At 41.6% G+C, this 24,807-nt stretch overlaps 5 protein-coding genes across 5 annotated transcripts; 3 read left to right on the forward strand and 2 right to left on the reverse strand.

Moving 5' to 3' along the window:
• Positions 1-6,134: 6,134 nt before the first annotated feature.
• On the reverse strand, positions 6,135-6,353 carry SERLADRAFT_375763 (uncharacterized protein; the record flags this gene model as incomplete). Its single annotated transcript, XM_007312368.1, has 1 exon — positions 6,135-6,353. A coding segment is annotated over one exon (219 nt), but the record flags the coding sequence as incomplete, so codon positions are not given.
• Positions 6,354-10,160: 3,807 nt separating this feature from the next.
• On the forward strand, positions 10,161-11,355 carry SERLADRAFT_404671 (uncharacterized protein; the record flags this gene model as incomplete). Its single annotated transcript, XM_007312369.1, has 5 exons — positions 10,161-10,214; positions 10,254-10,397; positions 10,451-10,570; positions 10,620-11,240; positions 11,299-11,355. The coding sequence occupies 5 exons, from the start codon at positions 10,161-10,163 to the stop codon at positions 11,353-11,355; spliced, it is 996 nt and encodes a 331-aa protein (XP_007312431.1).
• Positions 11,356-11,699: 344 nt separating this feature from the next.
• SERLADRAFT_432122 (uncharacterized protein) lies at positions 11,700-11,938 on the reverse strand (the record flags this gene model as incomplete). Its single annotated transcript, XM_007312370.1, has 2 exons — positions 11,700-11,713; positions 11,773-11,938. The coding sequence occupies 2 exons, from the start codon at positions 11,936-11,938 to the stop codon at positions 11,700-11,702; spliced, it is 180 nt and encodes a 59-aa protein (XP_007312432.1).
• A 1,849-nt stretch (positions 11,939-13,787) lies between these two features.
• SERLADRAFT_454853 (uncharacterized protein) lies at positions 13,788-15,278 on the forward strand (the record flags this gene model as incomplete). Its single annotated transcript, XM_007312371.1, has 8 exons — positions 13,788-13,849; positions 13,904-14,050; positions 14,108-14,130; positions 14,189-14,256; positions 14,318-14,339; positions 14,453-14,548; positions 14,605-14,638; positions 14,690-15,278. The coding sequence occupies 5 exons, from the start codon at positions 14,191-14,193 to the stop codon at positions 15,042-15,044; spliced, it is 573 nt and encodes a 190-aa protein (XP_007312433.1).
• Positions 15,279-19,446: 4,168 nt separating this feature from the next.
• Positions 19,447-20,091, forward strand: SERLADRAFT_404673 (uncharacterized protein; the record flags this gene model as incomplete). Its single annotated transcript, XM_007312372.1, has 3 exons — positions 19,447-19,667; positions 19,728-19,815; positions 19,864-20,091. 3 exons carry the CDS (start codon positions 19,447-19,449, stop codon positions 20,089-20,091), a joined length of 537 nt encoding a protein of 178 aa, XP_007312434.1.
• Positions 20,092-24,807: the final 4,716 nt, after the last annotated feature.

Raw genomic sequence — 24,807 nt, forward strand, 5'->3', positions numbered from 1 at the left:
TCCTTTTGTTGTTTACCCACAACTAACTTGGTCCTATCTTAAGGGGTAACCACTCCCACTCACTTCACTACTGCTTGTCTGAGTTGTGCGCCAGAGTATACAAACTCTTGGTTGTTACAAACACTGGTACCACATGTTATGTACACCCATTGATATCAATCCCAACACAATACTACTATGCTTGCAATTGCATAATCAGATCAATATTTACTTCCCATGCAAGCATCCTGAGTAACCTGCACATTAACTTTGGCAGCTTTGAGAGCAGCTTGGTGTTCCTTGATACATGAGAGGGCATTATTGTTTGAGACAGGGTAGTCGGGCATTGCTGTTGCTTGGTAGGGAAATATTTGGCTATATAACTGTGAGTTGTGGAGAACCAAATTGTCAAAAAGTAATTCCAACACTTCTTCAATTTTGTCCGGATCATTAAAGAGATTGAGAATAAAGTTATAGAAGCTTTCAGAATCAGTTACTGTATCACTTTTCATAAAAACAGGCAAGGAAGTGAGAGAAAATCTGACCTTCAGTCTCAAATTAACAATAGCAGTGAGTGACTAATCAGGAAGGTACTTACTTGAGTGTCCATGTAGGCAATTAAAGCAGATGTAGCTTTGATCATTCCATGAATTTTTGGGGCTCTTTTCTATCGACTGAACTTGGAGATGTGAAGATGTATTTATAAGCCTGTGATAATCAAGCAACCATTTAACTAGAAAGCAAATGAACACCTACTGATAAAAGCAAACAACTTTGAAAAACACCGCTCCAGGGATTATCTAGATTGTAACTGTAGCCTTGATAGATAAAAACCAGCCATTGATCACCCTGCACTGTAAGTTTGCCATGTCTGAGTTTTTCTCTAGTCAAACCCCCAATCAAGCAGAATAAATTTTACTTATCATTTGACCACTCCAGTCCAGCAGGACACAGAAGAGCTCTAATATGCTCCCGGAAGAAACCTTGGTCAGTCTTGATGTTTCTCGGTAATGGTGGATTAAGTATTTGCCCACAAGGAGTTATCCAATCTAGAATAGATTACTTCAGGCCTTTCGTGTCATCTGAGTGTGCACTTAATGCACCTTGTTGGATCTGTTTGAAAAAACTATCAGCTGATGAGAAAGGAAAGTATCATATAATCTACCAAACTGGCCACTAAGTCTGTTTCCTCACTTGAACTCTGCTGCAGACAAGCCTGCAGGCCAAGCACCAATTACAGTAAATTCTTGAAGACTGCATGCTCCCTCATTTCCCTGAGAAACGGATTAGTGTTATACACACGTGTCTCATATGAATGATACAATTTTACTTACTCAGCTGTGAGCATATTAGCATCTTGGGTATTAGTAAGTTCCTCCAAGTGTTGCATATCATTGTCAAGTAATATCAAGATGTTGTGTAAGACATGCACAGTTCTACCAAAGTGCCTCCCATGACGTACCAGAGGATTGGCAACACTGATGAGAAGAGAGGTAGGTGTCAGCTGGTTAGCAGAAAATCATGATCAGTGTTAGCCCTCACGGTCTATGTCTTGGTCACAGTTAAAGGGCATTCTCTCTATCTTGTTGGCTTGATCTAAGCTGTGGGGGATTATGCTCAACAGGAATAGTGAGCAGACAACTGTTATAAATGTACATGCTGTACACACATGTAGGCTTTTTACTGTTATGGAATTTAAACCAAGGAGCTTGCTTGCTTACACATCATCTTTTTAAGGCAATGACCATAGATGGTCGGTCCCTACTTTGTACTTAATGTTACAATTGATCTCTATTGCACACCTCTTGATCAATGTTTGGTATCTTTGGATTCAAGATTAGTTGTGCATTTGTAGATAGTTAATTAACCACCCTGACCTTGAGCTTGATCAACCAAATTCAGTGGCTAATGCGCTAATGCCAATGCTGTATCCAGCATATAAAACCTAGGTCAGTTTGCATGTACTAGAAATTAATTAGCCCCGATTTATTAGTCAAATGCTAGAGACCATACCCTCAAGCTCACCAAGCTGTTTAGAATTCAAAATGCTGTTCAACACCATCCTGCGGCCCTATCTTTGACAGATCTGCAAGCAAGAAGTCCTATCCAACGGACTGTTCCTTCACTTTGATGCTAAAGCAGGCAACCTGTGGCCTTGGTTGTGGTAAGTCCAACCACAGTATGGCCTAGAGCTACATCATTCAAACTCTATACCTTCTTTCCTCGGCCCATCTTACTTATGTGCCATGAACTCCACCAGTGCTTCTTTTCCAATGAGGACAGGCATGCTGACCAGTCCCATAGGCAAAGCCAAAGGTTGTACATTACCATCAAACATGGTGTACTCACTCCTGGATCAAATGGTTCCTGGTGCATCAAACAAATAAAGCCAGGACAGTGCATCAGGAAGAATGTTATGAGTCCAGGTAAGTACTCCACTCAAAAGTCAAACTCTCTGAGCTTGGATTGATTACCAGGAGGTTTTTGCTCTGGTTGCAAACTTAGAGTCAATCTGAATTATTCTAGCCCTGGCAGCAAAGTACGACCTAGAACATGATCAAATAGACATATCCACAGCTTACCTCAATGGAGAACTTGAAGAAAAACTGTACATACTTCCTCTAGGGGGTGTTCCTATCTAACCTGGATACTGCTGGAGGTTGGTTGAAGAGATCCATCTATGCATTAAAACAAGCTGGTCATACATGGAACAAAACTTTTGATTGCAAACTCCAGGAGCTTGGTTTCACAAGACGAAATGCAGAAACATGTCTTTATGTATTCCAGGACAACGGACAAATATGTTTTGTTGTTGTCTATGTAGATGACCTCCTCCTAGGAGCTTTATTCCCAAAATTCATGGATATCACAAAAGCCAAACTTGAATCCATATTTAAAATGTGGGACCTTGGAGAAGCAAAATACATACTTGGAATAGAAATCTGACGTGATTGTTCAAACAAAACAATCTCCCTATTGCAATATCAATATATTGACACAGTCCTGGAACATACTGTAATGAAGAACTGCAAACCAGTATGGATCAAAACTCCTCGCAAATGCTCCAGGAGAAGATATTGTAGAACACAAGATGCATATCAAAGGGTGTCAAGTATCATACCTCTCAATTGTAGGCTCCCTCATGTATGCCATACTCGAAACCCACCCAGACATTGCCTATGTTGTTGGAATGTTAAGCAGACACAGCTCAGCTCTAAGGAGCCATCACTGGGAAGCTGCCAAACATGTTTTCCAATATCTGAAAGCAACCAGGGACATAGAACTATGTTATTATGGCACAAATATTTCCATGGACATGTATTTCTATGGATATTCAGATGTAGATTGGTCTGGAGACCCAGACACGTCCTAATCAACATCAGGGTTTGTTTTTATCACTATTTGAGGAGCAATCTCCTGGACAAGCAAAAGACAAAGTATGGTAGCTTTATCTTCCACGGAGTCAAAGTATGTTGTACTGAGCAATGCTGGACAACACCTTGCATGGCTTCAGACATTTTTTGAAGAGATTGGACATGCTCAAAATGGACCTACAACATTGTACAAGATCCGCAGTTCCGTGCTCACACAAAATATATTCAATAGAAATATCATTTTATCCAAGATGACTTAGTATCAAAGGGAGAGGCAGTAATCAGATATGTTCAATCGGGAGATATGGTTGCCAACATTCTTACTAAACTGCTCACTCACAAGAAACACTGGAAATTCTCTAAAGCTATGGTACTATGGTTACACTCAAGTGGGAGTGACAAAACCAGATAAACTTGGTTTTTGCTAAAATATCCATTGCCCTCCATGGAGCACAGCCTCCACTCCATAGAGTTGCCATTGTTCTCCTAGGAGTCATTATACCTTAGCAAGTAGCACCTCCAACTATAAGTAGTAAGGGGTTTAGTATAGAAATACCTTAGTCATTTCTATAGCCTCTTGGGCAGCGGCTGAGGAATGTTACATTACATTTATTAGAGATCACCTTAAACTGACATCTACTGTAGTCTCTCTTAGGTAAATAATAGCAGCCTCTCGGGCAGTGGCTGAGTCTCTCTTACATTTATTAGAGGTAGATTATATGTTATAGTACAAACCCTGAAACACTCTGTACGCTCCGGTTACAAGAACTTAAACTCTAATTCTGGTCATGCTTTGTACATGCTGATCCAAAGTGGTTGTTGCTGTTTGGCAGTCACTGACTTAGACATATGTTTGAAATTTGAAAGAGGACATGGATTTGAAAGCACGGAGAAGAGAAATGAAGACATCTTACAAACTCTGGCAATTTTGAAGAACATCAGCCCTGATCTCATAATTAATAAATAACATTCTACTTGGTACAAGTGGTGACATCTTCAAGTTCATTGACTGTTGATTGATTGAGACTGTCAAGCAGTTGAATTTGTTGGTGCTGTAGAGCTTGTTTAGTTGCATTGCCAGGAAACTGCCAGGAAATTGCCGACATTTGGCTAGAGTTCAAGTCACCAGGATGCCAAAAAAAGCTGCCAAAATGCCATTTTCCTCACTGGGTAGGTGTGCGTCAATAAGGAGTGAGGGGATGATGTCCAAGATAGGATTGATCCATATCTCATCTTCCCGTACACCTTGAGGCATCCAAACTTTATGGCTCAATGCTCCACTCAAAGGAAGATGTCGACTAGTGGCACTGGGAAAGGTAAGAAGGCGGTAGCTACAGGGGGAAAGGAGAAAAGGGAAAAATGTGCTTGGCCTATTGAAGACACAACTGAATTCCTGAACCTCATAAAGGCCAACAAGAAGCTAGGAGGCCTGAAGATGAGCTACAAGCCAGAATTCTGGACTATGATAGCCAAGGAAATGGAGCAGCACACAACAAAAGGTGCTTGAAAGAGTGCAAGAGCATGTAAGGATAAGTGGCATAAGGTATTGAATAAGTATAGTATTATGAGGCACTCACAATTACAACAGCTCAAAACTGATTTCAAGAACATTGGATACCTCAAATCAGTGTTTGGGTTCACTTACAGTGAGAAGAAGGGTGTTAATGTAAATGAGGCATCCCAGGTTGTTTGGAATGATACTGTTGAGGTCTTTACCTTTATTTAACTGTTGATTCACACTAACTGTTGTCTTTTTGCCCTAGGGAAACCTAAAGAAGGACATCAACCAATTTAAAAATAGTGGATGGGTGTACTTTGACTTGATGCAGGAAATGATGCCGGAGCATGTAACAGGTGCATATGCCTTCAGGGCAAAGTCTTCAAGGGGGTGGCATTGAAAGAGGCCTAGTTAGTGATGAGGACAATAATGGTGCAATGGAAGGAGACAGTGATGAGGAAGTTGCCAATTCAATAGATATCAATTAGGCCAGTAGCAAGGACTCACCAGCGACTACTTGCAGTAATGAGTTTACCCTTGTCACTACCCAAAAATCCAGTCCATCTGTTAAATCCAGCACAGTCCGCCCCCCCATTAGCTTAGCTTCAAATAAACTGGTGAGAAGAGAAATATTGCATCAGTGGAAGGTTTTGCAATGGCAGATTTGGTAGTTACTGACACATCTTGTTCAAAATCTGCTCGCTTATCTGGTGCAGCTGCTCTCAATGGCCTCAAGGAGCAAATACAACATAATAATGACATCTAGGAGTCCCAGGGCATGCAATTCATCTCGATCATCAAGCAAATGACCTCAAATAGGACCATCACTCCTGCTGCCCCCGCCGCTCCCACCCCCGGCACTCATGCCCATACGAATGACAACAACCGCCCATCTATCCAAAAGAACACATGAAGCCTCTCAACAAAGTGTGCTCAGCACCTTGAGCAATGGCTTGATGATGAGCACCTGGTAGCATTCCTTGACCTGTTGCGTCTGAAGCCAGACATTGTTAAAGGATATATGGACCTTGAGGAGGGCCCAGAGTACGAGTCATTCCTTTGTTTTTGGGTGATGGAGCGTCTTCAGGAGGAAGGGTATCCTGCAGTCAAGTTAACAATGGACTAAATTCATCTGTAGTTGCCTCTTAACATTTATATCTGCCATGTATATCTTGTTGCTTGTGTTTTGTTCTGTATGAAATGTAGCATGTTGTATTTCATTAGCTCCCACTTGTGTGATCAAAAAAGTGAACAAAAAAAATGTTTACTGAGCCTCAAAATGATTATACATCCATGCTGTTCTCTATGCTAAAATCTAAGGTATGTAGTTCCCCCCTTATTCTTAACTCACACTGATAGCCATCCCACATATTTTCCGCTATCACCTCACATTTAGCGGCTCCTTGTTGTTGATCTGATTTGTTGAGAAAAGTGGTAGCAAGTGTACCACTGGTACAGATATCTAATAAAGAGTCGTTGTCAGCAAGAAGGTTCTCAATTTTCTCTGCATTGTGGGTTCAAATAAAGTTGTGGACCATGCAGAGAGCTGCGGGGATGCAAGCTTGCACATCCAGGCTGTATTTGGGGAAACTTGAAAAAATGCAAAACTATTGCTTGAGGACACCAAAAATCTGCTCAACACAGATTAAATAGTTCCTTTGGGTTTTGAGGCCTGTAAAATAATTAGAAATCGTAATAAATCAAATTAAAGAGCTTACCTTTGGCCCACTCTGCCCCACACTGCTAGATAGTACCAAACTCCATGGTAATAAACAAGCAACTGGCAGCAAGACCTGAATCTGGCATCAGCCAGATAATACTTCCCCTTTGGAATGTGTAAGTTGTGTTTGCGTGCATCATTGAACAGTGTGGTGCCATGTGCAGAGCCCTCCCAACCTGTGAGGACATATAAGTAATGCAGATTGAAAGAGCAGCATGCCAGGCAATTTTGCGAGACATTGCCCTTTTTATTGTGTGAGTTTTTGTGTTTGGCTGATGGCACATAGCATGCAATATGAGTACCGTCAATTGCACTGATAGTGTTAGAAAAAAAGGGGTAGAATCAGAATCTTGGGTTAGAGAGGATTTTGGGTGGCATAGCATCATCTTCTGTTGGAAGGTGGACATATTTTGGGTAGATGGGGGCTGAGGAGAGAGCAACAAGAATTTTCTTAAAGTACCTGTAATTGTGGTTAGTTTATATGTACAGTCTGCCAAGACCAAATTTTTCCTATAATAATGAGCCAAAAGCAGTATGTATGTAACGGGGTACCAAATATTGCCACTTTGGTTCAATATTTATGGTGTCTCATAGTCAACTGTGATGTTAGGTTCTAGGTTTGAATGGTTTGAATCTTGATGATGTAATTCTTGACCCAGTGAAAATTTCAGAAACTGGTTCCTGCTTTTGGGGTTCAAAGTAATGAAGAAATCAAAACCATATTGATTGACTATGTACATATTTCCACCTCCAATAATGTTGTACTAATCAAGTATCTTGTTGCTAGGTTTGGTCTGCTGTTGCCCAGGTTCAAGGAGAAATTGTTGCCAAAGCACGCATCATAATCAATGGTGCTTATCAAATTCCTGGTGATATAGCCCCAGTTCAAATCAAGCAGGCTGTAACGTGGCTTTTAGAGACTGGTGCATTTGCTGATGGTGATCTTGATATCAAAGTGAGCTATCATTCTCCCATGTTTATTCCCATGTTTACGCCAAATTGAACTATCTTTTCAAGGCCAGGACATCCAACAAGCAGAAGCCATTTTATCTTCAGATTTTCAAGGACTTGATTCATAATCAATAGTATGGGTGTAAGGGTGAGGGAGTACATTATCCTGAACATATCAAAGGCATTCATCCCTTTAGCTCTACCCTTGCTTGCAAAACATGCATGCATATTGACTCAACTGACCACCAAAGCAGCTGACATTGCCTTCCCAGCTTGGTCCCCGGCCCATCAGCAGGCCTTCCAAGCAATCAAGGATCTTGTTGTTAGCCCAGCTTGTCTTACGTCGATTGGCCATGATAACCCCGGTGAGAATTGCATTTTCGTCACCACAGACACTAGTGAGTTTTGCACAGGTGCACTCCTCTCTTGGGGCCCTACACAAGAAATCGCCTAACCAGTTGCATTTGATTCCATGCAGCTCAATTATCCAGTTCACAAAAAAAACTCCTCGCCATCATTCATGCACTTAAAAAATGGCCAATTGAGCTCTTAGGTGCCCCCATAACTATTTATACCAATCATTGTACACTTGATAGCTTTTCCACTCAGCGTGACCTATCCCAAAGACAGGCTTGTTGGGCAGAATTCCTGTCTCAGTATGATTTCACAATTGTTTACTTAAAAGGTGAAGAAAACACCATTGCTGATGCCCTATTGCGCTTTCCAAGACTGGATTCATGTCCTTCCACTCTCATGGCACCCGTTCTCACTATTTCTTCCGCCAACACTCTCCTTCCCTGCATCAAGCAGGGTTATTATAACGACCCTTTCTGCACAAGGCTGTTTTCTGATCCCACTTCCTTGCTGGGCGTCCATATTCAAAAAGGACTTCTCTACCTCAACAACCGGCTTATCCTTCCTCGTGTTGACAACTTAAAAGAGACTTTATTCCAGTTAGTGCATGACTCTCTTGATTATTTTGGACCTGACAAGTCTTACACACACCTCAAAGACTCTTATTATTAGCCAAAAATGTGTCACGACTTGGTAAACTCCTATTTACCATTCTGCTCAGACTGCACACGAAAAAAAGATTGCACAACACAGCCCACTGGCCCTCTTCACCCTCTACCTGTCCCTCACAATTGCTGTGATTCAGTCATAATTGATTTTGTCGGACCACTTCTGAAAGACTCTGGATTCAACATGCTGTGCACCATGACCAATATATTGAATTCCAATGTTTGTATCATTCCCTGTCATGACAACATCACTACTGAACAGATTGCTTCCCTCTTCTTCAATCACTGGTTTTGCAAGAATGAAAGAATGACTTCCCTTGGAAAGTATCTCCGACCACAATAAGATCTTTGGGCCGTGCCTCATCAACTAACCAGTGTCAAATTGAAAATGTCTTCCACCTTCCATCCTCAAACCGATAGTGCAAGTGAATGCTCCAACAAGATCATCATACAATGTCTCCGTTTTCATGTTGGGCGTAATCAAAAAAGGTGGGTCAAAGTGCTACCTTTTGTACATTTCCACATCATGTGTTCAGTCAACAAAAGTACTGGGTTTTCCTCCTTTCAGTTATGCATGGGCCGCACTCCTAGATTAATTCCCCCCATCATTTAGGATGGTGTTCCCCCGCCTGCAGAATCTGATGAAGAAGCTGCCTGCCTCTTAATAGCTCAAATGGAGTTGGATCTTTCCAAAGCTAGAGACAATTTCTTCCAAGCTAAAGCTGCCCAAGCTCTTGCAACAAACAAGTCCCATTCAAAGGACCCTTTATTTGCCATCAGTGACTATGTTATGCTCTTCACAAAAAACAGGAGACATGATTACATGCCAAAAAAGGAAGGCTGTGTTGCCAAATTCATGCCATATTTTGATGGCCTATACCGCGTCACTGCCATCAACCATGCTGCCTCAACCTACACCTTAGACCTCCCAAACTCACCATCCACCTTCCCTATCTTCCATGTCTGTCGTCTCCAAAAAGACATCCCTAACGACCCTCTTCTCTTCCCATCACACAAATGTTCCCACCCTGGAACAGTCATGACAGCTGATAGTCAACAAGAATCTTTCATTGATTCCCCAACAAGACCTTGAGGATTGTCAAGCCTTGGATGATTGGCTGGTGAGAGACAAACTTCAAAACCCGGTTACTGGGAGGGTGTAAGCCTACGTAGGCTTACTACAATTGCTCAATGCTCATTGGACACTCTTCTTTGTTTATACATCATTGCTGATGTAGATACATTGTTTGTACAGAGTAGTACTTAAGCCCCTGTTGTTTAGTTATTGCCAGTTTTCCCCCTTGTTATACATGCTCCCGTCTATTTTCTGTTCTGTTTGATCATCTTAGGGCTCGTGCGGAAACTCTGTTTTTCCTGAAACTTTTTTTTTTTCAGCCACAATCTGCCAGAATGCCGTCGGAGAGACACATAGGCATCCATCCCATGAGCTATGAATGGGTAGGTATCATACTTCCATCAACCTCATGTCTAGAGCAAAAAAATACAGGGCCTCCAGCCCAACCCTAGTCCCAGTTCCTTCACCAAAACGACTGCAATATTCTACCAGGATGAATTAAGACCTCCAGCCTGCTCAGGATGTGTTTACCAAGGTTGCAATGGACATTGAAGAAGGCAATGGCACAGGCGCCCAAGATAACAGTAGCAACAATGTCATTTAGAGTGAAGCAGAGACATTGGCTCTTATCCAGTTCATCACCACCAACAGCGCAGAGGGTGGGGACAGTTTGAATTTCAAGACTGCATTCTGGCCTAAGGTTGTGTTACATTTAGTTCCTCTTTTTACTAAGGGACCAGCAAAGAACGCCACTTGCTACAGCTCAAAGTGGGGCAGGGTACATTATCCAATCTGTTATCAATCGCTAAATATCAACCTCAAGGTTTACAGCTTCATACAAAGTACAATTTAGTGAAGCCTATCACCAACTTGTCAGGCATTCCTTGGGATGATGAGCTAGGTCTTAACATACTTGACAAAGGAGAAATAGTCTGGAAGGAACTCATTATGGTATGATGATACATTTTGCCTTTATAACTGATAGCTAATCACTACACAGAAAAATCTGGTAGCAAAGAGCTTTTGGAAGAAGGGCTTGACCCATTTTTCCACCATGCATGCCTTGTTGGGTGGAGTCCCAGCCAAGGGTACCAATGTATTTCATGTCCCCAAAGTCCCGAAGCATGCTAAGGCCCCCAAAGCCCCCAAAGCCCCCAAACTACCACCTTCCGTCAATATTCGCTCCAATCAGCCTAACACTGGTGCCTCTGTAACAAATACCATTACCACCAGCCCTGAATCATTTGGCGGCGTAAAAAGTTGGCTTGGTGGTGTTGAGTCTCCAACATCTATCCGTGCTCCCACCACCTCATCTATAACAACCATCAGCAGCAAGCGCTCAGCACGAGATGCCACACTCTCAGATGATGACGTGGAGGATGGCGCTACCATCATATCTCGCACCAAGAGTGCAGGCAACCGCAGCAGACACTCTAACAAAGCCCCACGCAACACCGCTGCCAATACTCTCAGTGGGTTGAACAACTGGTTGGGGGAAATCATCCCTATCTTCAAGGACTTCAACTCAAAACTCGACATTGGCCTTGCTCCACCTGCCTCCCCAGTTATTGCTCCTTTGCAAACGGCTTTGGTGGAAAACCGCTCCACCATGTCTACCACTGTGCCACCCATCACCACTACCTCTATTACTCCCCCTACTGCAACTGATGCCTTACAAGGCAGCTTGTCTATGCAGCCAGCCCATGCTCATTGTCGTGCCGCTATCACCCCCATGATGCAACACAACAAATATCTGGGAGTTAACAGCTCTGTTAAGTTATTACATTTATTTGAGCAAGATGTCATAGCCATGGACATGTACCTCAGTCTCCTAGAATCCGACAAACTTCGCAAGGCATATGTAAAGTCAAAGCTGGAGTAAGATAGACGATGTGAATCGACTTTAGCGTACTATATTGCATACCTGTGTTTTTGTTGTATCGTTTATCTTGTTATGTTGTAGTACTGTGTGTCTTTAATGAATCTAACATTTTGTTTTTGTTGACTGAATCTGAATGCATTCTCGGTAACAAATCACATTGTAAGGATGCGAAAACATGTAAACTAAAGTAGGCCCCTTCTACCTAGCTCCTGCTGATAATCAATCCACATAGTGCGAGCAATCTGATCACGGCAATTATTGGCGGCAGTACGGTTTGCCTCCGTTGGTGGTGTGTGAGAAAGCTCACCATTGTCGACCTCGGGAGTAGGGTTGAGGAGCTTGATGTCATTGGGAGTGTCAATGTCAGAGGGATCATGGGTCTTGATGAAATTGTGCAGTATACAGACTGCAGGTGGAACCTTGGCTTGGATGGACATGTCGTACTCTATAGTGACCCTCAAAATCCCAATTTGGCCCTTCAAAGCACCAAATATTCGCTCCACAATATTTAGGGCAGATGCATGGCGTAGATTAAAATATTCCTTGGGATTTTGAGGTCTAAAAAATGATTTTTAGTCTACTGTAACATAGTAAATAGATGCTGTACATTACCTGCAATTTCCCCGAGCATATTTGGCCAAATGATAGCGGACACCTCTGTAGGGGACCAGCAATTGTCACATGAAGGAAATCCCACATCAGCGAGATAGTAGCGATGATGAGGGATGTACAGGTCATGGGTTTGAGCGTCATGGAACAGGCTGGCATCTGCAACTGACCCTTCCTAGCTGCTAAGCACGTATATGAACTTCATATCAAAGTCATAGCACATCAAGCAGTTCTGGGTGACTGAACCCTTCCGATTGCGAGAGGCTGCACGTTCTGCGGCGGAAGGACTGCAAACAATGTGGGTGCCATCAATTGCACCAATGGCACCCACAAAATGTCAAAGCTTCGGGTTATTGCTGATGGCAAATGGCATAGGGGCATTGGCATCTGGTAGATGTACATACACATTGTAGATATTAGGGCAAGTGAAAACTTCAAGCATTCTCTTGAAGTATATAGAGACTGTGTCATTGGATTGTTGGAAATGTTCAGTGATGTGGCGGATGGACAATCCTGTCACACAAGTGTACAGAAAAATGGCAAGTTGTTCTTCAATCAACACATGCTTTGAATCTGAGTATCCATTGGCCTGCAATAAATCTAACAACTTCAAGAAAACTTCCTGCCGCACCCCAAGCTCCATCCTGATACAACGGGATGCCCATCTATCAATTCCCTGACCCATCCATAGCCTGTCAGGACCGAGTAATAAAACTAAGTGAAACTCAGCCGCTGCCCGAGAGGCTATAGAAACGACTGAGGTATTTCTATACTAAACCCCCTACAACTTATAGTTGGAGGTGCTACTCGCTACAGTATAATGACTCCTAGGAGAACAATGGTGACTCCATGGAGAACAATGGCTGCTTTGGCAGAGACCGGGTTTATCCGGTTTTGTCACCGAGTTGTGGTATGGTCTTGGTTTGGGGTGTTGCACTTGTTCTTCCACTATAGCCCGAGTAGCGTGTGCAATTGATTCAATGATGATAGAAGCTAGCTTTGACATCTGTAAATGGGCCAAGTACATCCGCTGTTGGGTGGGCATTAGCTGGTCATTAGCTACAATGTTCAAACCATCTTGCCCCTCTGAATCGAAGTATCATCTCCCTCTGTATGAGTGGCAGGGATTGGTGGCTGGGGTTCCATATAGGTGGTACAGCTGATAGCTGATGACATGGGGGTCCCTAGCCTGAGTACTATCTTATTGATGGGTCACAGAACTTTACAATCGTGTCTTTGCTAGAATGGCAAGGCTTTGGCCAGGGAGAAAAATCTCAAAAAAAGAAGAAAAAAGAAAAAAAACCTGATCCTGTACAAGCCCTTAGTGTTCCACCCCACAGTGGCTTTAGCTGAGACCAGGTTTTTGTGTTTTGTGATTTGCTTACAACAAAAATTTCCCTTCTGGCATGTACTGTACTACTGCTGCTCTTGCATTGTTACAAAGACCATGTGAGTGAACCTAAGCAAAATAACTGACACAAGGTGGCCCACACAACTTTTGGGACCACCGTCCCTTTGTTTTAGGTATGATGATATGACAAGAAAACCATAGCAAGAGTGTAGTGAGAATATTTGTCACATAATTACCATTTTGGATCTGGCTGCCATGATTCCCCCAATTGGCGGTGTAGGTAAAGCAACGGTTTTCAAGTGTGGCAGAATCTGGGAAAACACTCTGACCGCCACATCTGCCGGTCACGCCGGCCACCGCCGATATCATTTCACTGTAACTATACGCAGTACGACAATTCTGTTCCTTTCAATCTGCCGTTACAATCTTGTCTGCTTTTAAGCTTCGACGCCCTCTTCTGAACTCTTTTACGACCTATCCACGAATCTACACGACTTATTTTCGGTCTAACATTGTTCATACGTTTCTCGTGTCAACGTACAAATCAGACCGCTGCAGACTCCAACATTGTTTTTATTTCACTGCGTGGGTGAGCATGAATCCAAATTCACGATATCGTGCAGTCACTTATGCTAAATGCACGCAGTTCTCATCTTGAACACCACTAAGGTATATATATATACCTTTAATTTGTCGCTGTTCGCCCTTTCTGATAGGTGATGCCTAGTCATGGACAGTTGGAGAGTAGCAGTCCTTGGAGATGGTGGTGTAGGCAAAACTGCTTTAGCTGTACAAGTCAGTCGTGTGTGGTCTTAAGGCAGCATATTCGTTAACTGACAGAATTCCTTTTGTCAAGTTCACCCTAAACTGCTTTGTTGGTAAGTCAAATTAAATCTTCTTTTTGCCACTATACAACTCACTGGTGTTATTTATTCTTCCCAGAGGTAAATCTTATTTGCCTGTTACCCCTGAATGTTACTAATGTCTTGTTAGACTTACGACCCGACAATCGAGGATGCCTATCGAAAGCAGCTGATAGTGGACAATCGCATGTGCTTTGTGGAGGTCATCGATACCGCAGGCCAAGGTGGGTGATCAATTCTATGATCACTTTTCCAGCTCTGACACATGGACACTCCGAAGAGGAATATGCGACTCTACGTGATCAATGGGTACGGTAAGTATATTTGCTTTCGATTAGGTCGCACACTGATCCTAGATCTACAAGTGAGGGCCAAGGGTTCATATTGGTTTACTCCATTGCATCTCGATCAACGTTTGAACGTCTTGAAGTTTTCCGTCAATCGATGTTACGTGTCAAGCGACAGAAGCCAATATTCATGTTGGTTGGAAACAAATGCGATAAGACTTATGAGCGAGAGGTTTCACGGGAAGAGGGTGTTGCACTTGCCCGAACCTTTGGGTGTGAATTTATGGAAACGTCTGCCAGAACAGCCTACAATGTGGAGCGCCTATTTACAAATCTCGTTCGAGCTCTCAGGCAAACTCGACAGGCTGATGTTAGCGGGATAGCAGCAGCTAGACCTGAAAGGACACCTGGGCGGAGGTGTGTCGTAATGTGACAGACTCCGTTTCTGGATTGCGATTTAGAATTACCTCGTCTACACTTCCATGATACCTCCCTTCCCTTCCCTTGCACCGCTCGCTCTGTTCCCATGAGCGCCGTTGATTTTACAAGCTCATTCATTTATTTACGTCATTACGCATGATGTCACTTTGACATGCTTTAGGTCAAGTTGTGTACCGGGCAAAACAGAAGGAATTTATATCCCGCACTCTTCCAAGAGATTATACCATTTTCTTGAAGTATTTAACGGTGAGGAAACTTTTGGTGTTCCCAAATGTTTTGAGTCAACGCACCGCACCCTTGACAGCTCTTTGTGTAAGCTAACTAGTTTTTCACAATGACATCACCACATTGCATCATTGTGCCGTATATTGGAATCATTTACTAACTACTATATAATCCTGTTGTTCGCTGCTCTGTTTAGTAGACTAGCCATTTCTCCCTTTCTCCCAATTCCTATTACATCCTGATTCCAATTCTGCCGCTCTCCGCATAACTCAATGTTTCTACACCTCATGATGGCCTTACACCTTTTTTTTTGGAATTGCTAATCACAATCTAAATCCACCAAACTGTCCCGCCTTCCATCTGTACCCATGTTGCTTGCAACAAGAAGCTGTACCTGCCAAAATCAACAACCCATCAAAACTGTACTAACCGCCACCACATCCAAATCAGATTCTTCATCAGACTATCTAACTTGCACAACACAACATTGCCAACATGGACCCAAACAGGATACAGGCTACTATTTTAATAATCCGCAGTGGACTCAGAGAGTACAGAAAAGCAAATTGGACCAGCCGGGGATTGAACCTAGGACCTCTGCCTATATATGGTGGTGCTCTAACCAACCTACCAGCCCTTGGATACCAACACTCAATTGCACAATGTTGTCTAACAAGGCCCAGGCTTTGACCTTGACAATTCCAACGACTATTTCAAAGAGATTTAATATAAACCAAATACTCAGACTTTATGGGCAAAGCTTTGAAAATGTATTTGTGTACCTAATATAAACCAAATGCTACGTACAAAGTAAGTACATCACTAAAAACAAAGAAGGGATAAGATCCTCACCTCAGATGTTGTGGGTGAAACTCTGAGGTGGGCAATTGTTGATACAAGGGTTTTAATACACTTTCCTAGTATGGTGCCCTGCTGTAAGGCATAGATTAGATTTGATAATCATACCGTACAATTAAGGCAATTGAATCACAAACTCTTTTACATACCATTGAATATAACCAAGGTTAAATTTGGTACTGTGTGAATTGAGGAAGTGTGTGATAACCCAGAGTGAATCAATAATGTCAACATTGAGACACCCCTAACTTTCAAAAGAAAGCTTTACAGTTTTTGAATTTCATTGTATAGTGACTCCAAAAACCGTTGCAATGTTTGAGCTAAATGTGGTGCATGAAGTGCACCGCCAACAAGTGTGGGAATCTCGCTCAGCTCTGGTGGTGTCGACAGACGTACTTGGTCTTGGCTACAAAATGGTTCCTGGGTCATGTGATTTGGCCCAGTGACTGTGAAGATATGTCCATTTCAAAACAGTAATATCATTGCAACAGTTATTTCACTTTAGGTATCAAGGGAGATATCTAGGGAATATCAGTACTTGGTATAGCCTCTTTTTGCCTTGAGCACTGCCTGAATCCTCATAGGCATGCTTTCAATTAAGTTGTGACACTCTGCAACTGCTAACTTCTCCCACTCCACTTGAATCCTCTTCCACAACTCCTCCATCCCATTAGGAGGGTGTTTATACTCTGCAAGCTTCCTCTTGAGACAACCCCACCCATGTTCAATAGAATTAAGGTCAGGAGACTGTGCAGGCCACACCATAGTTCTAAACTCCTCCTCATCTAGCCACTCCTTGACCTTTTTGCAGGTATGCTCGGGGTCATTGTCTTGCTGAGAGGGATTTTGATTGAGAATAAAGAAGCATGTGAACTTTTTTAAACTCACATACAATGTTTATATCTGTATTTTTGATTTTTAGGACCAAAAAAAAGCAAATATTCTATGATATTACTGTGATCTCTGCTTCCAACTCAAAAGTGAAAAAACTGTTGCAATGGTATTACTGTTTTGAAATGGACATATATTCACACCACTGGGCCAAATCACATGACCCAAGAACTGTTTTGTAGCCAAGACCAAGTACTTTTGTCAACCCCATTGGAGCTGAGCAAAATTCCCATGCCTGTTGGTGGTGCACTTTGCACACCGTGTTTAGGCCAAATATTGCAACGGTTTTAGAGTCACTGTATGTGGTCTGATTTGGCCCATCTATTTTTGAATTTTACTGCCCCCTTTTGGCTGTAATCAAAGAATTCTGATTGTGTTACATTAATATCTATACACCATTACATGCTGTGCATAACAATATCTGAATGAGGTGAAAACATAAGCAGCTATGATATAAGTGGTTTCTATTTCACAATTATATACATATGGACCCCTAACACCTGTTATATGTGATATTACTGGGATGTCCCAGTGTATTTGTATTTGGGCTTTTGTCACTGGGATTGTCCCAAATATGGGATATCACTTGGATTTCAGGGCTATTAGCTATATAGCAATATAAAAGATATTACAGCTAGTAGCCAGGGACTGGGGGGTGACTGAAGTGGATGTATAGTCAAAAAGATTTTCTTCAAGAACAACTTTTAACACTGAGGTCCACATGTAAATGGTAATTCCACTTAACCCTGTGGTCTGGGTTTGCATAGTGTGCATGAGAGTGATGAGAGCGAGTCCTAGTGTGACAATGCCCCAAAATTGTTATACTTTGGTGCACACAGCAAGGCACTCAAAAGAAGTAGTGATGGTAAAAGTGGGTTGGTAGACTCAAAAGTAGGAGCTAGTTGATTGATGGTATTCAACGGGAGGACTCACTGAGGAGTTTCCAAGAATTGCAAGGGTATGTATACTAATAAGTAAAGTGTCTGATGTCATAGCATGTCACCTGTCATGTATCAAGTCTAGACACCAGTCAGGTGATGTGTTATGTGATCAGTCACATGACTTTTAAAAGTCAAAGTCCAAAATAAAAGAAAAAACAAAGGAAAATAACAATGGAAGTAAATGCCAAAAATACTGTTGCAATGATCACCATGATCGACCATCTGCCATCCACACCAAAAGTCACTTGCAACAATATTACAATGTTTGCAACAGATCAAATGAGCTGCAAACTTCAGTATTTTGCTGTTGACATGGCTTGCATGGCTATTTGTGCAGCCACCACCTGTGTAAATGCTACTTTCTTGATTAGCAGTGGTTTGGTTGCTGGAATTAGATATTTCAGGCTTACCTACAATGGTTTTTTTTTGTCATCCTGGCAATTTCAAAATCTTATCAACTGTAAGTGACATATATTTTCAGCAAGGTTACTATACTAATAACTACCCTAGTGTACTACTAGAAATAAAAAGGTAAGTTGTTTATGTGGCCCATATCTACTGTTTCAATAATTTCCTTATACCAGACTGACAGGCTGGCTGGCTTGCACATGGTTGCTATCAGTGTCTTCAATAATATTGAAATAACCAATATAATATTACCATCAAGAAAAACCACTGCTGCTGCTGTAGCCTCCAGGATTCATGCTGCTGTTGATTCAGTAGTACCGGGCACAATGAAGCAATGAAATAATGAGGAGAAGGGAAGGTAGTGTACATATATATAACAGCTACATTTACATACAAGAGAATTACAATGCCAGTACAAAAATATTTGTTGAGGACTTTTCATTGGTAAGTCACATCACAACCCACTGACTGCATATTGTGAAAATTAAATGGATGTCAGTTCCAATCAGTTTCTCAAGTTCTGCAGGGAATGCTACAGTATATTTTTCTTTTTTCAGTTATAGACCTTTTTCTCATACATTTTGGCACATCTAAGAGGCAGGCACCATACAGTACATTATTTTGATGAAGGCATATTCACATTTCAGGTTCTTACATTTGCTACTACATATGTTACTGTTTCATTCCATTTTATTTTCCTCACTCTAGATTGAAAATACGCTATACAAAATTCATCGCAAAATGCTATCAACAGCTTCAAAAACCCTCAAGGAACATGTTTTCAGCCTCCTACAATGACCATGTAGTTACTATAAATGGGTCAAGTAATTGCATGCAATGCAGATGGGAGCGAGAAGTTTGAGCCCATTTACATTGGGAAGTCAAGAAGGCCATACTGCTTTAAAAAGCAATCACCAGAGCAGCTTGGGATTTATTACCGGAATAATAAGAAGGCCTGGATGACTACTGCACTGTTTGAAGAGTAAGACATGCCCACATTTAGTGTCATGAGAGTGCTAATTGCAGTATACAGATGGATGAAGCATTTTGATGGAGGTTTTCAAAGCAAATATGACTTTGTTTGTGCAGCCATGTGATGCAGGCATCATCCGCTGCTTCAAGGCTGGATATAGGAAGACTTACTGCACAAAAGAACTTGACCTTGATGAAGCTGGCGAGAGGGACATTTATTCAATCAATTTACTTGCAGGTATTTTGATGGCAAAGGCTGCTTGGGAAGCAGTTACATCGACTACTATCCATCACTGCTGGGATTACAGTCAAATTCAACCGTATGTCAAGATCTGATTTTAATTGCTCTCGTTTTCAAGTTTTAACTTTTCTTTGCACAGAAATCCCTCCATTCCAACAACTATCCCATACAATAATGTACAAGCACACGCAAATCCTATTGCGTGGGGTGTTATGCGAGAATTTGCAGTCAGTGACTCTATGACATTACCAATTGCTAAAGTTTGCATCAAACAGGCCTTATCTGGGCGATATACAGATAGAGACTGGAGGCCAGCATTGAACAATGTTATGGATGCTGAAGGTGACACAGAAGCTGTGATTGCCGCAGTTCAAAGTCTTGCAAATGCAGCTGCCAGTCAAACAGGCCTCAAGATACAAATACCTGCACTTCCAAAACTGCTGCTGCAGCTCAGTAATATTAAAGATCAGCTAGAAAATGCAATTGGGGAACTCAAATCTTGAAACCGCATCTTTGGCAAGCCTCTGACAGTCAATGAATTCGTCAATCCAGCTGCAGAGAGGTTGATTGATGAAGAGTTTGCACTTGATGATAGAGAGATTGTTGCTGAGGTTGAGGTCTGAGGGTCAATGGCTAGTGAAGAGGACATGATTAGTGTGGAGCCGGACAATGAAGACAAAACACCATCACAATCATGGACTCGCGCCAAGATCATGAGCCTGTGGCAGGATCTTGAACAAGGCTATATCCAACAGGCAGGTTGGGGGGGATTGCTGGACTTGATGGGGCAGCTTTGTCACTATAGAGTAGGAGAGGACTTGTTGAGTCCTTTCCCATACATTGCTCTAGTATATGTACTACAATACATGAGGTATTATACAGTTGGTAAATAAAGTTTAAAGTCCAATATCCAGCATGTGACCAGCCACATGGTGAGTCTAGACACTGGTCAGGTGATGCATAACATGATTGGCGTTGTGACTATGAAAAGTCTGAAAAGTAAAGTACAGTGACTCCAAAAACCCTTTCCATGTCGACTCTGGGTGTCATTCATGAAGCATACCATCAAACAGCTAGAGTATTACATTTAGCTTTGGTGGAGTTATAGATAATACAATAATACATACTCTTGGCTATTAAATTGCCCCATAGGTTATGTGATTTGGTTCACATGCTATGGAGATATGGTTGATTTAAAACAGCAACACTATGGAATGGGTTTTTCACTTTTGAATTGAAAAGGGTATTTAGATATTATCAGTACTTTTTATAGCCTCCCTTTGCCCTAAACACTGCCTGAATCCTTCTAGGCATACTTTCAACCAATTTCTGGCACTCCTCAACTGGTATCTTTTTCTACTCCACTTAAGTCCTTTCCAACAATTCATGAATCACATTGAAGAGGTTTTCATACCCTGAAAGCTTCCTCTTGAGATGTTCAATAGGATTTAGGTCAGGGGATTGTGCAGGCCAAACCATAGTGTTGAATGCTTGTTCCTCTAGCCAGTCCTTGACCTTACTGCAGGTGTGCTTGGGGTCATTATCCTATTAAAAGATACTTTTAGAAGGATTGAGACTATAATACTCTAGGGCTTGCTGGAGCTCATCCTTCAAAATCTGAGGGTAAATGTCCCCATCCATTCTACTATGAATCTTGGTAGAAAATCCAAAAATCTAACTACTTTCCAAATCATACAGCCCCACATCATTAAGGAACCTCCTCCAAACTTGAGGGTTCCATCTACTGGCCTATTACTATGCCCCTTATCTGCTTATTTCCATGCCCATTTGTGTCCATCTGACCCTATGGGATTGATTTTAGTCTCAACATATCATATTACTCTTTTCCAGTCCTCCAGAGTCCAATCCTTGTGAGCATAGGCAAAAATCCAAATGAGCTTTGTGATGCCTAGTAGAGAGAAGGGGGTGTTTGGACTTTACCACATCCTTCATACTAGATTTCTTCAAATGAAGACAAACAGTATTGGATGAGAGGGGCTGCTTGATGATGCTGATAAGGGCTTTGGTCACTTTAACAGATTTTCAGCTTTGTCAGAGATAATAAGATGTTGGGCATGTCAGATATTAGTAGGTGAAAGCTTGGAAGGACGACCTCTAATAGCTTTAGGCAGGGTAAAGCACTCTTTGGAGTGAAGTTTGGATATAGTAGATGGGCTAACACCAGTCTGCTTGGCAATGGCTTCACCAGAGTAGCCAGCATCAAATAATGAAAGGACAGAGCTTTTTTGAGTAAAAGGGAGGGATTTGACCATGATGGTGGTTAAGAATCAGAAGTGTGTGAACTATTTTAAGCTCAGACATACGATTTGTATATATATCTTTGTTTGTACTAACATATAATGGCAAATATTCAATGTTTTAACTAAGGTTCTAGTCATCAGTTCAAAAGTGAAAAAACCCTTTCTGTAACAACCAAGAGTTAGTTACTCTGGCGCACAACTAGAACCAACTATAGAGATGATGATGAGGGAGTGGTTACCCTTTAAGCTTCAACAAGTTAGTTGTGAGGATACATATGTACTATATAGTTGATGAAGGCAGTGGCTGATGATGTCAGAGGGCACAGCCCGTGTGACCAGCTCCACTGCGTGAGAGACTTGTATCTAAAATAGAAAAAAAGGCAGTGCAGCACGAGAAAGTGGAGTTTGAACAAAGGGAAAGTGCCGCATGGCTCGGAGTGTGAAAACTATAGTAAAAGGTTAAAGAGGAGTATGAAAAATAAAAGGTCCAAAAATATGTTATTGTAACACTTTCCATGGTGTTTCTGTTTTGAATCAACCATATCTCCATAGCATGTGAACCAAATCACATGACCTATGGGACAATTTTATAGCCAAGAGTATGTATTATTTATAATTACACCAAAGCTAAATGTAATACTCAAGCTGTTTGATGGTATGCTTCATGAATGACACCCAGAGTCGACATGGAAAGGGTTTTTGGAGTCACTGTAAAATCAATAGTCTCGTGATTAGTCACATCACTTAGAAAATGAAAAGTAAAAGTACAGAAAATGTAAAATGTAAAATGTAAAATAGGTACTGGGGTGCCTATTGTAACAATAGTAGAGGAATTGGCATTGTTGGGTAAAGATTTTGGCTGCTAAAAGTTATACTAAGCATATCTGGAGCCTGCCTGAGCTTTATTTTTGTGCTTGAAGCAATTCTGAACACCCTCTACCGCCTTTTTGCAACTAGCAATATATTTATGGCATTTATCCTGGGTATAACTAAGTAAACCACAGAAATCACATTAAACACGAGTAAAGGTGGTGGATTGATTGCAATGATAGCAGTTAGGATGAGTGCAGGCACTATTGACAGTGATAGGCAAAAAATGCAAGACAAAATCAATTTTAGCACAATGACAACAATTGATCTCTTCAGCATGGAAAGCATTCCTAAGCTGGGTTTTATCTAAAGTGCACAGAAGCAGTAAAAACAAAGTGAAGTGGACATACTGATCAGCAAGCACCCTAATTATGGCTATGCATGTCAGCCCATTGTCCAATTTAGCTAATGTGAAGCCAGTAGGATGGAGATTTTGAATCAGATGCTGTGTTCGTCAATTCTGGTCTTAAAACTGCATGGATTCATCCTCCTCTGATGGAGAAGAAGTTGTCATAGGCATTGAATCTTGTCCCAGGCTTTTTAATAATGTGCACAGCGGCTGGTTTTTCCCAGATCTTGACAGGATCATGAATAATGCCATCAAAATAGATACACTGCTCTTTGGTGACATTAAATTATAATGCACCAGCAGCCTTTTCAGCTCTCAACTCTCATATTTCTTGTGCTTCAAAGTCAGTCACAGGGCGCTATTCAGCACCAGAGACAAGCCTCCACAGTCCCTTGGTCATCAAGCAAATTTGCATTTCACCATTCCACTGAGAGTAATTAGTGCCAGATAAGGAATTGAACTTGGGATTAGAGTCAGACATGATGGATGCTGTATAAGACAATAGAGTAAAGATAAATAATGTGGGAGACAACTATAGGCAAAGAAACTGTGGAAAAAACAATAAACAACAGTAGAAGGCGAGCAGATACAATGCTGAGGCAGTAGATTGGGGATATGGAAAGGGTCCAAAAGCACAAGGTTTGGTCCAAATAGGGTCCAAATTATGTCCAAAATGTGATCCAGGAGAGTGCTAATGCTTTCTAGTGCCGCTACAGGGTTACACCTTTGTTCCCCTTTTAATACTACACCAATATTAACAGAGAGATCACCTCAAGACAGTGTTGGTTAATAGGGCTTGTATATGAGTCAACAAAGTGGGTCTAGACATTGATCAGGTGATGTGTCACAAGATCAATCATGTGAAGCAGTTATATAACTTGAAAAATAAAAAGTAAAAGTAAAGCGTAAAAGTAGGTGCTGGTGTGTCTATTGTAACACCATGTATTGCATGATGCAATTATTGAAAGTTGGATCATCTAAGCTCATCACACCAATAGGCAAAAACAAGTGGAGGACATTCTGACAGAAAAAACTCTAGTGTACTTATTAACAGAGAATCCAGCCCTCCCAAAGTACACCGGCCCCTTTGAAATACTGGAAAGTCACAAAATATTGATGCTACTGGTAGGACTTTGTGAAATAATACTGACTCCAGCGGTCATCTTGCCTGGCCTCCCAAAGCACACAACCGGTTATCTAAAATGAAGGGGACAGTGGTCCCAAATACTGCCTGCAAGCCATATTGCATCAATTATTTCACTTAGTTTTGCTCACATGGTTTTTGTGGCAACACAGGAGCAGCAACAGGAGCAGCAGTATAGTAGTAGTGAATGCAGTGAAAATCATAGCCACACTGAAAAACTCTCATGCTTATAAGAACATTCAACAATTGTAGTGAAAATTGTGGCCATATTGAAAATTCTCACACTTAATTGTTTTTACTATGATATAGTGGATACCAAAATATTAAGAACAAAGCTTGAAGGAAGTGTCTAGCCACTTGCTGAGAGCAATCAGGGACTGAAACTAGAGTCCAATGTGAGTAACTATATTATTAGAGAGTATGACAGGTATACAGTATCTAGAGTCCAATGTGAGTAACTAGAGAATAGGAAGCATTGGACTCTGCAGTACTGTCCGAAGTTTTGTAAACAAAGGTAAACAAAGCAGCCACAAAGGCGAAATAATAGAGAACACAATCAATAATGAATGATAGAAGAATAGATAGAGAAAGGAAT

The sequence above is a fragment of the Serpula lacrymans genome (assembly GCF_000218685.1).
Source record: "Serpula lacrymans var. lacrymans S7.9 unplaced genomic scaffold SERLAscaffold_1, whole genome shotgun sequence".
Lineage (NCBI taxonomy): Eukaryota > Fungi > Basidiomycota > Agaricomycetes > Boletales > Serpulaceae > Serpula > Serpula lacrymans.